Genomic DNA, 13778 nt, shown 5'->3' with positions numbered 1-13778 from the left:
TTTCATTGAACAGACGAGATGGTCTGATCGCCATCGGAGCTGGCAGTGTGAAAACAAGCAGGAAGATGGAGCATGATCTTGGCCAGGCGCCTTGACTCCTGGTCTCCTACACCATGGCCTGTCGCTGAAGAACTGTAAGGTCTTGCCAAATTATAAAATCCTGCGAACACCCTGAAAGGCCATATCGATGGCATATCGATGGCATGAAAACATTTCTCTCTGTTAAGCAGGGCATATTGGTTTCTATATTTTATTGGTTGCAGAAAGTTAAAGCACCTCAAGCACCTTTGATAAAAATATTTAATCTATATCAAAATCCATATACTTCATTTTTTCTAAATTTAAAAGTTTGTTTTTATGCTACAGCAACAGCTAAAAAATGTCATGTGCTTTTGCATCGTAATTATTAAATGGAGTTTATATAACGAAAGTTCGGGAGGGATGACAACAACCAAGCTCAATCGTTTCCAGCTGTCAGTAATCAGCAATCACTCCCTTCATCCTTCCTCCACTAAATGCTATAAATACCAACGCGATATCTCTCTCCCTCGTGTGCATCCCACCTCCACCCAGCTCCACCTCTGCAGCGACCCCTTGGTCACCCGGCGTGGGGGTCCTGGCCTCCTCGTCCTATGGCCAGGAGGTCAGCCCTCAGCCAAGCGGGTTAAGCCAAATATCAACTCCAGTTTTACATTGTGAAGCTCAGTTTTGAATGACTGGCTTTCAAAACCTGCACGTCCTTGCATGAGTGCAAACAAAAACAGCACCAAGAAGCATGACATCACTGATTCTATGAGTGATGTCATGACATGAGGCATAACATCACTCATTCTAGAATCTAGCCCTCCTGCTCTTCCAGGAAAGTGAAGGATGAGGTGATTTCTTTCATCTCAGAGGAATCACGAAGTCTGCAATGTTACCTGGGTGAAGGTGAAAGCTGTTTCTTAGTCTTACTGCAGAGAAAATTTAACATACAGTACATACATTTTACAAAAAAGACTAAAAGTACACAAAACACTTATCTTAAGGCTACACAGATAAATTATATAAGAGTAATGCTATTCCAGGTTTCTTTAGATATGTGCTTATAAAACATTTGTATTGCTTACCAAATAAAAACCATTACTTTTATAAAAGGGAATCAAAAATCCTTTCTCTTTGGAACACAAAGAAAACAAATTCTACATTTTGGAAAGATCCATGTTCATCTGGCAGCGATAAGATTTGTTGAACAATATAATTAAGAATCTAATTCTTCTTTAAAAATAAGGTCTTTTATCAAAACCTAAGTTTTTACACACACTTACCAAGCTCTCACTAACACTTTTTTTCAGAACAGTGAATTCAATAAAGAAAAATGATCATTATATTTTTAGTGCAGCAAACTTTAATCGCCCAACTCATCAGCAGAACAGTGTGAGAAATGACAGTGTGACAGCAGAGAGCTTTTTAATTTGTAGGATCAGATAGTGACATGATCCATCAGAAGGAGGTGGAAGAAGCAGTGCTGAAGAAAAGAGGAAAAGGAGGTAAATTAGCATCGACTATTAGACAATGGATGACAAGCTGATACATTATCACAAAGGACAGTCAAAGGTAATGAGAAATGCAGTGATGATATTACATCATGACTGATAAAAGGCAAAAGTTGTCTTCCAGTGTAACTAATTGGTAAAGGGTTTGACGTGTTTGTTCTTTACAATTATGTACTGTTCAGTTACACAACAACAGGAGTGTGGATACACACAGGAGTCCAACACTTTGTTGAATGGGCGCTAAATAGGAGCACTGCAAAAAAAAACTGGTAGATTTCTGCTCCAATGTTTTAGGAACTCTGAAGTGACTACAACAGACAGAAAGAGACAAAAGGTTGCTGACAGATGTAAGGTTAAGGAAGCAGAAGATGGACTTTACTGTGATGTCCCTAGTTAAGCACACAGGTTCTCAAATCACTATCCATCCATTTTCTCACCACTTTATCCAAATCAGGATCACGGAAGAGCTGGAGCCTATCCCAGCAGGCAATGGGCACAAGGCAGAGTAGACCCTCGATGGGACATCATACTCAGACACAGACACACACACTCACACAGCGGGGCTTATTTTCCCTGAAGACTATTAACCCTCCAGCAATGTCTTTGGACTTTGGGAGGAAACCAGGACACCAGGAGGAGGCACAAACAAACACAGAGAGAACATGTAGCTCCACTACAAGAGAAGCTCCATCAAACTTTGAATGGTCTGTTGTGCTTTACACACCACATGGGTGGTCTACCCAAACCCTCGTCATTAAAGAGGTCTTGGCTTCACTGCTCACAATTCCACCTGAAGTGTTGTTCCAATATACTGTTGGCACTAAGGCATTATTTAATCTTTAGGTAAGCAAATCAATTATTCTCAATAGGGTAAATTGATTTCTTTCTGTTTTTTTTGTCTTATATTTGATAGATTGTCAGACTAGACATTCAGCAACTTAATCACCTCATTACTTGTGTCCAATCAAGTTTCTTTGCTATAGATCAATGGCATTTATGCAACAGTCAAAGTCACTTAAGTGTATTATAGTAGGTAATAAGTGATAAGTTAATCAAACCTATAGTATAGTAAAAACATGAAATTATACATATATATAAAAAAAACATATATACAGTAAATAGAGATGAGTGTGTTTTGATACTCAGTATATACTAGAAGAGATATAAGATGCTGCTCGTTTGCTAGCATTCTTGTCTACATTTGGTCTTCAGATTATTTTACAAATATTTGTAACTAATGTCAATGCTCTCAGCTAAATTATACCACATATGCATGATCTATCTGTGTAAGAGCATACAATAAACCTCATTATCTATTCTTCTAGAATCCAAGCTGTTAAATCTGTATTCCACTTCAACTGCAGCTAACACACATACTCAACCACAAACATCCATTAGACAAACTTGCTGAAAAATCAGGAGTTTGTAAAGCTGCCAGATTAAGAGTATAGTACAAGCTATGTCAAACAACAGAACACTACTCTTTTCTCCCTGGAATTTAATTAATGTATTTGGCAGACACTTTATCAAAAGCAACTTACATTTCTAGCACTGGGCTTATTTCTAGTAAACCGATCTGAGTGAGGCACCTTTTTCAAAAGTACAACAGCACTTCCCTACTCTGGATTTGAACCAGCAACCTTCTGATTACAACTAGTCTAGAGCCCTAATCACTTCTCCACACTGCCTCCTCCACAGTGGTTTCACTTTCAGCGTGCTTTAGGAAATTTAATTATTGAAATTAGCTTCTGATCAGGGAAATTAAACAATGATACAACAAATTAATGAATGTATATACAGTATATATATTCCAGGTTTTGCTGTGATCTTAAAATTACCACTTATGTGTTCTAAGAATGAAACAATCACCTCAGTTTTTAAAGACAATCCACTGTTGAAAAAGATGAGCGTCACAGCAACATATGTAATTGTGATCTCTGGCTTCAAGGGACCTGTGAACACAGGAGAAGAAAAACCAATATTCAGTTTCAGTTTGCTTTTTGCAAATGAATTAAAAAACAGGTACTAAATGAATTATGATATGTTGTCTATATACAGTACCTCAAAAGAAAACTTACAGTATATAAAAAATTAAGCTCTGTTCAATAAAAATGGGATATGAGTTATAATGATGGAAGTGTGATGATCAAATCCCTTAAGACGTTGGGTTCGATTAACAAGTTTTATTTCTTCTCAGTCAGGTAGCCACTTTGAATATAAAACAAAAAAACGACAGAGATTTTATTGTATGGATCTCCTTTCAATTACTGTCTTTGAAGTCCACTCTTCAAGCACAAAACAAAGGAAACCCCACAAACATTGTAAAGCCTGGTTCTACATACAGTATGTTCCTCTATTTCTAATTATGTCTCCATTTGACACTTGAAGAAGGCTCCACTGCCAAAACGCTGTATCTTTTTTCTTTTCAATAAACCTTTACCTGTTCCTTAGCAGCCTACACATGCTGATGCAGCTACAGTACCTACTTGAGCTTCGTATACTGTACCTTCATTAGAACTTCATATATCCATCTAATCGTTTTCTAACCACTTTACACTTCCTAACCCGATACAGGGTCAAGGAGGATCCAAAGCCTATTCCAAGGAACAGGGCCAAGATAGGATACATCCTGGACAGGATTTCCAGTCCATAGCAGGGCACACACAGACACAAACATGCACACATTCACACCAGGGACCTGGAGTACGTCTTTGGACTATGGGAGGAAACCAGGGCACCTGGGGAAGGCCCACACAAACACAGAGAAAACATACAGACTCCACGCAGACAGCACCCCAGGTCTAGAATTGTACCCAGGGCCCCTGTGCTGCGAGGCAGGAATACAAACCACTGCACCACTGTGCCGCCCATTGTATATTTATTACAAACAAAAGAATACGTCACCCACATCACAAATCCCTCCAGGATGACAGTTTGACCATCTATTTTTAAAGCAAACATGAAAGTGCACAGCAACAGGTGACTGTTCTGGGTAAACAAGGTATTTATTTGGCGAAAGGACTGAGTAGTAGGAAAAAAAGCCAAGCAATCTGCTACTCCCAACACATGGACTGGTGGAATGTGCATGTACAGTATTCCTCACTCCTCTCTGCAAAAACCAAATCATTAAACTGAAAACCTGCACTATAACAAATACATTACCGCTAACAAAACAATGTTCCAAAGACTAACTTCAACATTGTAGAGGGTACAATGGTCAAATAAAAGGCTGATAACTTACAGAAAAACCGTATATTTGGTGACAAAGTTAATTTATATACAGTACGTACTTTTATTTTTTTTTACCACAACGTAATTTATTTAAGGACAGACGTTTTTCCCTACTTGTAAAAATAGTGACTGATTAATTGCGAATTAGCAGTCTAGGAACTTGTCAGACTCAAAATCTTAAACTTTTAGTACTGTATACAGGACTGGCACTGAAAAACGCATCAGTACTGTATTACAGAACTAAACTAGCCTTGGCGTTAGTGGCACAACGCTTTCCTAGTTAGCGGTAAACAACACGCGGGATAGATTCGTGTGAGCCTTGTTTAAAAAACACCGTGAAGTGGAAAATAATTTAAGGAGAGGGATGAAGTATGATGGAGAGTTAATGTACTGTAGCTTTCACTGCAGCACCACCTGGGACGGGACATTTATACAGCAGAACACGGAAGTGTATCCTAGTTACTGCAACGTGTCACTCACACTACTACCTAGTTGGTAATAGAAGCATTATGCAGAAAATGTTTAGTTTTTCAGGCGTTGAACTACTGTAAATGGTTTCCTTAATTTGTTGCACAAGAGCGAGGAGTACTTCAGACGCTTCTTAAGCTTTATACAGGAAATATTTATAGTTTGATGATTCATATAAAAAAGACGAGCCACGACATTAGCTACATACTGTACAGTATTCACTAGCTAATGTGCTTGACCCTTACGAACGATATTGGGAAGAAGGCTAGTCATTGAAGAACCGCGTGAAGGTACCTTGACAACGCTCTTAAATGCATAATTCCTTAATGATCCTTTAACACGCATCAAACTACCCTAATTTTACCATTATAGAAGCAATTTAAAAGAATGTAGGTATCGGTTAGCCTCACCTTACTAACTACTCTTGAATGTAGATGCTCTTTTTAGGGAATGCACTTAATATTGTGAGTCTGTGGCCAATCAGAAATGGGTGAAAAAGAGTCAAAATGCCTAAGAAATAATTAAGTTTTTTTTTTCAAATAGAATCTATGGATTTTGAAACGGAAGCATAAAAGTATTACTCAGGTACAGAGCACTTACCTCCCTTCACTCCAATAGAAGGCTCCAGTTTTGCAAAGGTGATCACTAACACTATTCCTATGATAAACCATTCCTTTCGTACCCTTTCAAAAAGGCCCATTTTCACATTAAAAAATGTTGCGTTTGGTCTGCGCAAACCTTCGTATGTGCCGCTGTACTGCAGGTATATGATTGGACTACAGTGTGAGAGAAGAAGCGTCCGAAAGCTTTGCAGGTTTATTTCCTTACACATTAGAAGGTCGCCATTATTAATGTATCTTGCCAAAAAAATGCGCATCTCGTTTCCAAAGAATACAAAGTAGTGCACCTCATGGATAACTGAATTTTTCATGTTTATTTCCACGTTTTCAATTTTTATTTGCATGTATTTAACCGAACACTCGATAATGCTTTAAATTGTTTCCTTTAGTTTATAGTTTATTTATTTAACTATTTTAGTAGTCGTATATTTGTGGCATTACGGTTCTATTTGAGCTAGTGACGTGTAAGCACAGGGCACCGCCTCCACCTCGTGTCTTTGGAGCTGTCAGTGAGGACATTTACTGGGCTGCTGGCAGAGAAATATAAACCCTTTATTTCCAATTAAAAGAACATCTTGACATTTGCTAAGATAACTATAACTTATAGATAATATAAATAAAGTCGAGACTTCGCTGACCAAAAAAATATAGCTTTTAAGCTAGATGCACACAAATACAGTTGTTTGTTTTATTCAATGCCTAATATAAGATTAAGACCCTTATTCAATGCAATATAGGCTGGCGCAGAAAAATTGGTGTACATTAAATATTTTTCACAACATGTAAAAAAACGTCTTACTATTATTATACTAGCTGTCACATCTCTCAAAAATGCCTAAATGCACAATGTTCAAATGATTTCACATCTCAGCAATCAGTATTTTTGTGAATTTTCATCTGGCCTTGATGTCCTCAAGAAGCTGCTTCCTGTAGTCTATTTTGAAGTTCAGCCTCTCGTCTAGTTCTCCAGCTCCCCAGATTGAGAGCTTGCACTTGTGATCCTCTTTCTTCAGCTCCCACCCTACAGTTTCTCCTGGTGACTGAGATGACAGATCAGGAGCACTGTTGTCTTCACATCAGTGTGTTCCTTGGATAACGACCCCGCCTTCTAAGTCAATTTTCATCCCAGCCAGCACTTTTTAACAAAAGGCACAAGGTTTTTGATTAAAATATCCTGGCAGACTCTAGAATCTATCTCTTCCTCAGTTCTAATATGGACACCGGATTACTAGGAGGCAAGGCAGCCCTGAAGCCAAATTGATCCATCACAATGCTTCATAGAAGGGATGACATTCTTCTCCACATCACATACTGTACCTCGGTTTCAGATACATCATGTTGTCAGTACTTAGTTCAGCTGCACTCGCTGCCATCCATCCATCAATTTTGTAATGGGTTTGTCCAGTACAGAGATGTGGGGGAGCCAGAACCTGTGTCGGCAAGCAATGGGTGCAAAGCAGGATACACCCTGTATGGGACACCAGTTCATCACAGGGCACACACAGACAAAAACACACGCCGTCACACCAGGGCCAGTCTCACAGAAGCCAGAACCTACCAGCATGTCTTTGGACTGTGAACGGAGCACCCAGGGGAAGCCAACATGAACACAAAGAGAACATGCCTGCAGAAACTCCCTGCAGATAGCACCCCAGGTCAAGAAGTGAACCCAGTGTTGTGAAACCACACCTCCCTCCTGCCCATCCCTCAGACATAGAATTTATGGAACTTTTAACAGTTAAAAAGATATTTCTAGGTTATTTTATGAGGGTTATGATATATTCTGTGGTTCTACCAATCACGTTAAATGAACACTGTATGTAGTGTATCCCAGACATAAGTGCCCACTCTTTAAATATTTTCAGCTAATAAAACTGCATAGGAGAAGGATATAGTGTCTCAACAATGTGAAAAGATAACTCTCTTGCACTAATTAAATTTAATATGAAGATTATGGCTCTTGAGTTTGTAATGAACATTGAAATGAGGGACACACTTTCACTGGTCAGTATTTCTTAATATTATGCAATATAATTGTTAAATAGAAATGATTGTACTTTCTTAAAATAGTAAGAAAATAAGTAAATAGAAAATAGTATGTTAGTGACCTATGAACATACAAGTTTGATTAAATGTATTGTTTTAAAAGCAGTAGGCCTGCTAAAGCTTTCTTCTGGTGTTGTGTAGCATGTGGACGAATAGCACTGCCCATCCTTATAGTCCCAGATTCCAAACTGGTCACAGGGGAAAGAGACGCCAGAGACCAGTAATGAGGTGGGGAGCACAGACAACTCTCAGGAGAACGTTTTAGAGTAGCAAGTCAAACCTGCCCCACGTGTCTCTGAGATGCGAGGAAGCAGATGAAGGAGGGGTCACAACGCCATGCGAACACAGAGGGAAGAAGGCGCCTCCACTCGGACCAAAACCATGATCCTGGAGCTGTGCAGCAGCAGTGCTAACTATCTCTCTGTAATGTCACATGAGAAGCGCTGTGTTACTGAGTTAATTATCGATTCCTTGTTGTGTGGAGAAGAGACAAAAGTGTAAGTATATGACAAAGAGATCCACAGTTATAAAGTTCAAAGTTTAAATATAAAGCAGCTTCTTCAGAAGAAGTTGAATGGTAAACTGAAATAAATGAATGGCGATATTTGCGAGAATTCTGCTTTAAAATGCAAAAAACTGTAATCAGGCAATAGGTGACACATTTGTTTAAAGTTTATATAAAAACTCAATGCCGGTAGAATTTCTCGGTATAGTGTTCTAATAGCCTGTTTTGACACAAAAACATCAGTCATTATTAAAACTTTATTGAAACTTATTTTTTGTGTTTGAAACATTTATACTTATCCTATATTTCACATGAAACAGACTATTCAAAAGAGAAAAAGAAATATTAATTATTAAACAGAAGAATGCTGTCTGTCTTACTCTATCCCAATGGTGGCACATATTCTCCAAACAATTGTATGTGCAGCTTTCAAGAAGCTTTGCAAAAGCCGAGAAGGCTGAAGGCAGTTTCAAATGATAAGTGCCACACGTATGGCTTTAGGAGCCCAAGGTCAAGTGAAAAGTGTGATTTCTCTTCTTTCTTCATACTTCACACTATAAAGTGCACAGAGACAGGATGTCCATGCATCCCATTTCTACTGGAACTGTCCTGTATTTAAGACCTGTCCTGGGTATTTGCCCCTATTTCCTGATGTTATACATGCATGAGATAAAATATTTATTGTATCATAAGTGCAGGCAAGTTTTAAATTCCAAAAAATCAGATAAGGAAGACCCACTCTCCTTCAAGCCCTGAAAACAGAAAAGCTGGAGTGGGCCATTCCCACCCCCTTGCACACACACAAGAAGGATCCCAGAAGGCCATTTATTTGCATTGCAAAGTTGGCAGCCCTAGAGGAGAGAGTCATACAGTAGCTGTGAAATATTTTAGCAGGTGTCCAGTTATCAGCATTGGGAAATAGGGTCACGCTGCTGTGAATTGCACATTGTACAGCTACAACATGAACTAATAAATTCATTTTGCAAATTAAATCTTGTTATTGTGCTTGTATGAGACTGTCAGATGTGGTGTGCTGTTGCTGGAGGGAGTGGGGGGGTGGGGACTGGGTTCAGATACATTTTAAAAAAACATTTTTTCCCCCAGATTACTCCCTGATAAAATTCCATGGGAAAAAGGTCAGACTTCTGTAAACTATTAAAATTGCAAGAAAAGGTTTTACTGGTAAAATCTATTTTGAGGTCTGCCGTTTAATTATAGATTTGCCATATTACGCCATATTACATCAACTACACATTCTCAATTATCTTATGCAATGGCTGTTAATAAATAAATTCCTATACTTGTTGTATAGAGGCAAGGTACTTAAACATAGATCTTTGACTTATTCTTTAGACAGCCTTATAAAACCCACACCAAAGTCTTAAAAATCAATTTGTTTTGTATGAAGTTGCCTGTGATGACTTTGTGGAACTGTTCTATTAACTGTGTGTTTTAAGATGAATGGTGTTGATCAGAGGCATTTGCACCAATAAACTTCTCTCTTATGAGCGTACTTACTGTACAACTTTTTTGCTGTTGTATGTGGTGTTGGTGGACCAGTAGGTGGGGCTCTTCCATCTGGACCATAATTTCCAAAACATAATAAGAACAAATAAGAACAGAAAAAATGTTGCAAACTAGAGGAGGCAATTCAGCCTGTTTGGTAGTTAGTACCTTTTTGATCTATGTGTCTTGGAGGTAGCCAAAATATCAGCTTCAACCACAGGGTTGGGGAGCTTGTTCCATATTCCCACAACCCTTGAGGTAATGGAGTACCTCCTCTTCTTGGTTTTAATTACACTTCCACATAGTTTTCAATTGTGTCCTCTGGTTCGTGCTTTACTGTTTGTTCTGGAGAAATCTGCTTAACTGACATTGTCATAGTCTTTGAGGATTTTGAATTATATAACACTCCTTGATTTGACTACAGCATATGGCATAATATTTTGTTTTGTCTTTTTATTGCTTCCCTACATGGCCTGGAATATGTTAACAGTGTGTTAACATCAGCCATTAAGTCTTCTTCCTTATAGCTCTGCTTTTTTGTATTTACTGTATAGTTTACATTTTTACTATCTGCATATAAAATCCTACTCTTTTCTACATTAAGCATCATTGGCACATGTTTGCCCAGTCTTTAATTTTTATCTAAATCTTTTTTCATTTCATTTTTCTGTTTCTTGAAACTTCAATAATGAACTCTAATCCTCCTGAATTGGTATCATTTGCAAAAATGACTACTTTACCAACTATAACAGAATCGTGATCATTGATAAAAATTAGGAAGAGCCGTGGTCCCAGTACAGATCTTGCGGTACGCCACTATTTACACCACCCCCGTTTTAACATTTACCCCTTATGTACACTGTTTAATGTTTATAATTCATGATTATAATTAAATAATGGGGACTCCTCTCCACCACCATCGAGGTACTGATTCAGGCTTACACATGCTTAACATGCGTGGGTTACTGCAGGGTAGAGCTGCAGGGTAATTGGTTATTAATCAGTTCTTAATCCACACAGTTCCCTAAATGGCAAGTGTCTATAATCCATGTTGACTGTTCTCTTGGATGTTAGAAATAATAAACATGGATGCAAAAACTGAGTTGGGGACACTCTGCTGCAGGAGAAACTGTCATTAGGATCAGATATTAAACCAAAGTCCTGACTACTATAGACTACTAAATTGTGAATCCCAGTGTCTGGATTAAAGTCGGTTCTTAATTTGCGTAATCTGGCCCACATAATGTGGTTTCTTAATCAATTGGTAAATTAATTTCATAGTTCTCTACCTGTTCTATGTGGGGAGGGTGTAGACACATAATGGCTTCCATACCTCACCCAGGTAATGGGTTAAAGTACAGTATGTCCCTCTCTACATGTGATGCACTTTGCAATCCTTTGGTGTGAAAAATGCTATAGAAATGTAATTAAGTAAGATATTCTAAGTTGAAGACCTATTCTAAATAAGGGCACCTACAGAAACGTTTTCAGTAGTAATACAAATCCTGAGGAAGAAGAGGATATTTGACCCATCTTGCTTTTCAAATAAGAAACATATACAACCTTTAAAAGGTTTTAAAAATGGTTTCCCAGAAGCCTATTGAGACCATTTTCCGCTAATGCAGATCGTACTAAAATTGAACTCATTTAACTCATACGTTTCCTGCAAGGTAATTCCCAGTCTGTTTCACAGAGAATTTATGCAGAGAAACCTGACTTCGTTTGTGGAGAGTTTTTCTCAGGCTCTTCTGTTATTGAATGTACTCATTTCTTTAACTCCGCTCTTACATAGTGGGTGAAGCATGAAATTGTTCTGCAGTCTCTTGGTAGAAGTAGCCTTCAGTGACTAAAACTTTGATTTCTATGCTTTTATCATGTGAGATTTCCTTCCCAGAAGCCACAGTGTTCGCTCCATACTTAAAACTCTAGTGCTTATACTTACACTGGCCTTGAGGCACTGTGGCTCTTTCTGATGGGTTGTCTGACAGCCAATGACATTGTAGCATGTCAGTTTAATACTGTATTAGGAAACATTTTCTTTTTACACAAAAGCTATTAATTTATAATGTGCAATTTGCATTATATACTCACTTTTCCCTCTTATTTCCAATATTGTATCTCATTCAAAATGCATATTTAAGTCTATCTGTTGATCTAATTTTTATGGATGATACATCTTTCTAGCATTAGTTTGAAGTTTTAAATATTGATGTTGTAATTGATGTATTTATTGAATAGGGTCTGTGGCTGGTTTTCCATTTTTGTAAAAATGTGATCTGAAAAATGTGCCGAATGGAGCTGCTTGTGAAGAAGACTTAGGTGTTTAAGCCGACACATGTTGACATATCATTTTCATCATCTAGACACTGTGAGGAAGCAATAAAAAAGGAAACAGAAGATTTGAATCCATAGCTAAAAGTCCAGAATTCAAATCAAGGGATGTTACACTAAAGCAATACAGTATCATTTGGAATATTGTGCACAACTGTGGTCACTACATTAAACAAAATATATTGCTGCTCTCAGACTGGTACCGAAAACAACAGCCAGGTACACGCGTGGACTCAAAGGAGTGTGCTACTCTGACAGGCTAAAATAACCAAAGCTATTCTGCCTTGAATAGAGAAGACTGTAAGATCAATGTTAGCCCCATGGACGTCCTCAGTAAAGAACAAACCAGAGGTCACAAATGGTAACTAATAGTACAGTTAGAGCATTTAGTGCAAAAAACAGAAGACACTTTTAATTTAAAAGGAACAAGCTACCCAGACACATTATCAAAGATATTTTCAAGAAATGGTCAGTTGAATCGAATGGGTTAAGTTCTATTGGGTCATCTCTTTTTACGTTTCTCTAACATTCTAATGGGATGTAAATGCAGGATAGAATTATTGAGCATATCGTAATAATAAAGGATATTTAAAAATCTATTATCTTCAAAGCAAATGAAGCTAAAATTCTAAATATGTGTAATATCCAAATATTTGAGTAAAATTCAAAATATTTTAATTTGCCTATAACCAGAGAATCTTTCTTTTCCTCGTTGTTTTTTTAAGACTTTGTTAGTGTGGACTTGACACAGTATAGCATACAGCCTGTCATCTCTAATATGATTCAAAAGTCTAAAAATCATTATAACACAAGGAAGAGTTTTTTTTCCAAACCAGGACAGATATTTTCTTGGCTGGTTTCTGATTTTCTGGAAAATGAATGTTATCAAAAATGCTGTTTTTTTTTAGATTTCAGTATGGAAGACAATTTGAAGACAATGTTGATTTCTTACCAGTCCTATATTTGACTTGCTGACAGGTGCACTGGGCCTTTCTATATTGATTCTGAGCACCTAGAGGTATGTGACATCATTATAAGTATTGACCTTATCATCTATTGCCCTGCAGCTGCTGTGTGCTATTCAGGCCCGCAAAGTCTAATGCCTCCCTAAAGGACATCGGCAGTAGTCCATCATCTTGAAATCAGTGTGTTATTTGTTTTGCTGACCTCTTATCTCACCTCACTTTCTTTAGCTCTAATCAGTTGCTACCCTCATTTTCATTCTTTCTGTTCAAACTCTGTGCATGTCTTGGCAAAAGAAAACATGTTATCAAAGAAAATGCAAGCATGCGATGAATGAAATAGGCAAATACACAAAATATAACACATAGAATAAAATGTAACCTGAGAATTTTGGAAGATTATTTTTTTTTGTAAATACACTTTGCTACAGTAGCTTGGTGAACTTGCCTGGTAATTTCCCTGTTTTGTTTGGTTCTCCTGTATTCTTCTTCTTAATTTATTACCACTGCGATTTCTGCTTTAACCTTGACAATTTTGCCAAGGTGGTGCTACGATCTACTATGATAATACCAT

The 13778-nt window shown here is 37.7% G+C and overlaps 1 protein-coding gene across 1 annotated transcript in view; it reads right to left on the bottom strand.

Moving 5' to 3' along the window:
* slc10a7 (solute carrier family 10 member 7) overlaps positions 1-6077 on the bottom strand; it is a 132017-nt gene extending 125940 nt beyond the window's left edge. The window contains exons 1-2 of the mRNA XM_006629494.3: positions 5835-6077; positions 3405-3487 (exon numbers count right to left, since the gene is read on the bottom strand). Of these exons, the coding sequence (XP_006629557.2) occupies positions 3405-3487; positions 5835-6066 (315 nt within the window). The 5' untranslated portion in view covers positions 6067-6077. The remainder of the gene's footprint in view (positions 1-3404; positions 3488-5834) is intronic.
* Between the last annotated feature and the right edge of the window lie 7701 nt (positions 6078-13778).

The sequence above is a fragment of the Lepisosteus oculatus genome, chromosome 1, assembly GCF_040954835.1.
Source record: "Lepisosteus oculatus isolate fLepOcu1 chromosome 1, fLepOcu1.hap2, whole genome shotgun sequence".
In the NCBI taxonomy this organism is placed as follows: domain Eukaryota; kingdom Metazoa; phylum Chordata; class Actinopteri; order Semionotiformes; family Lepisosteidae; genus Lepisosteus; species Lepisosteus oculatus.
Note: the sequence above shows the minus strand (reverse complement) of the source record. Positions and strands in the feature narration are given on the sequence as shown.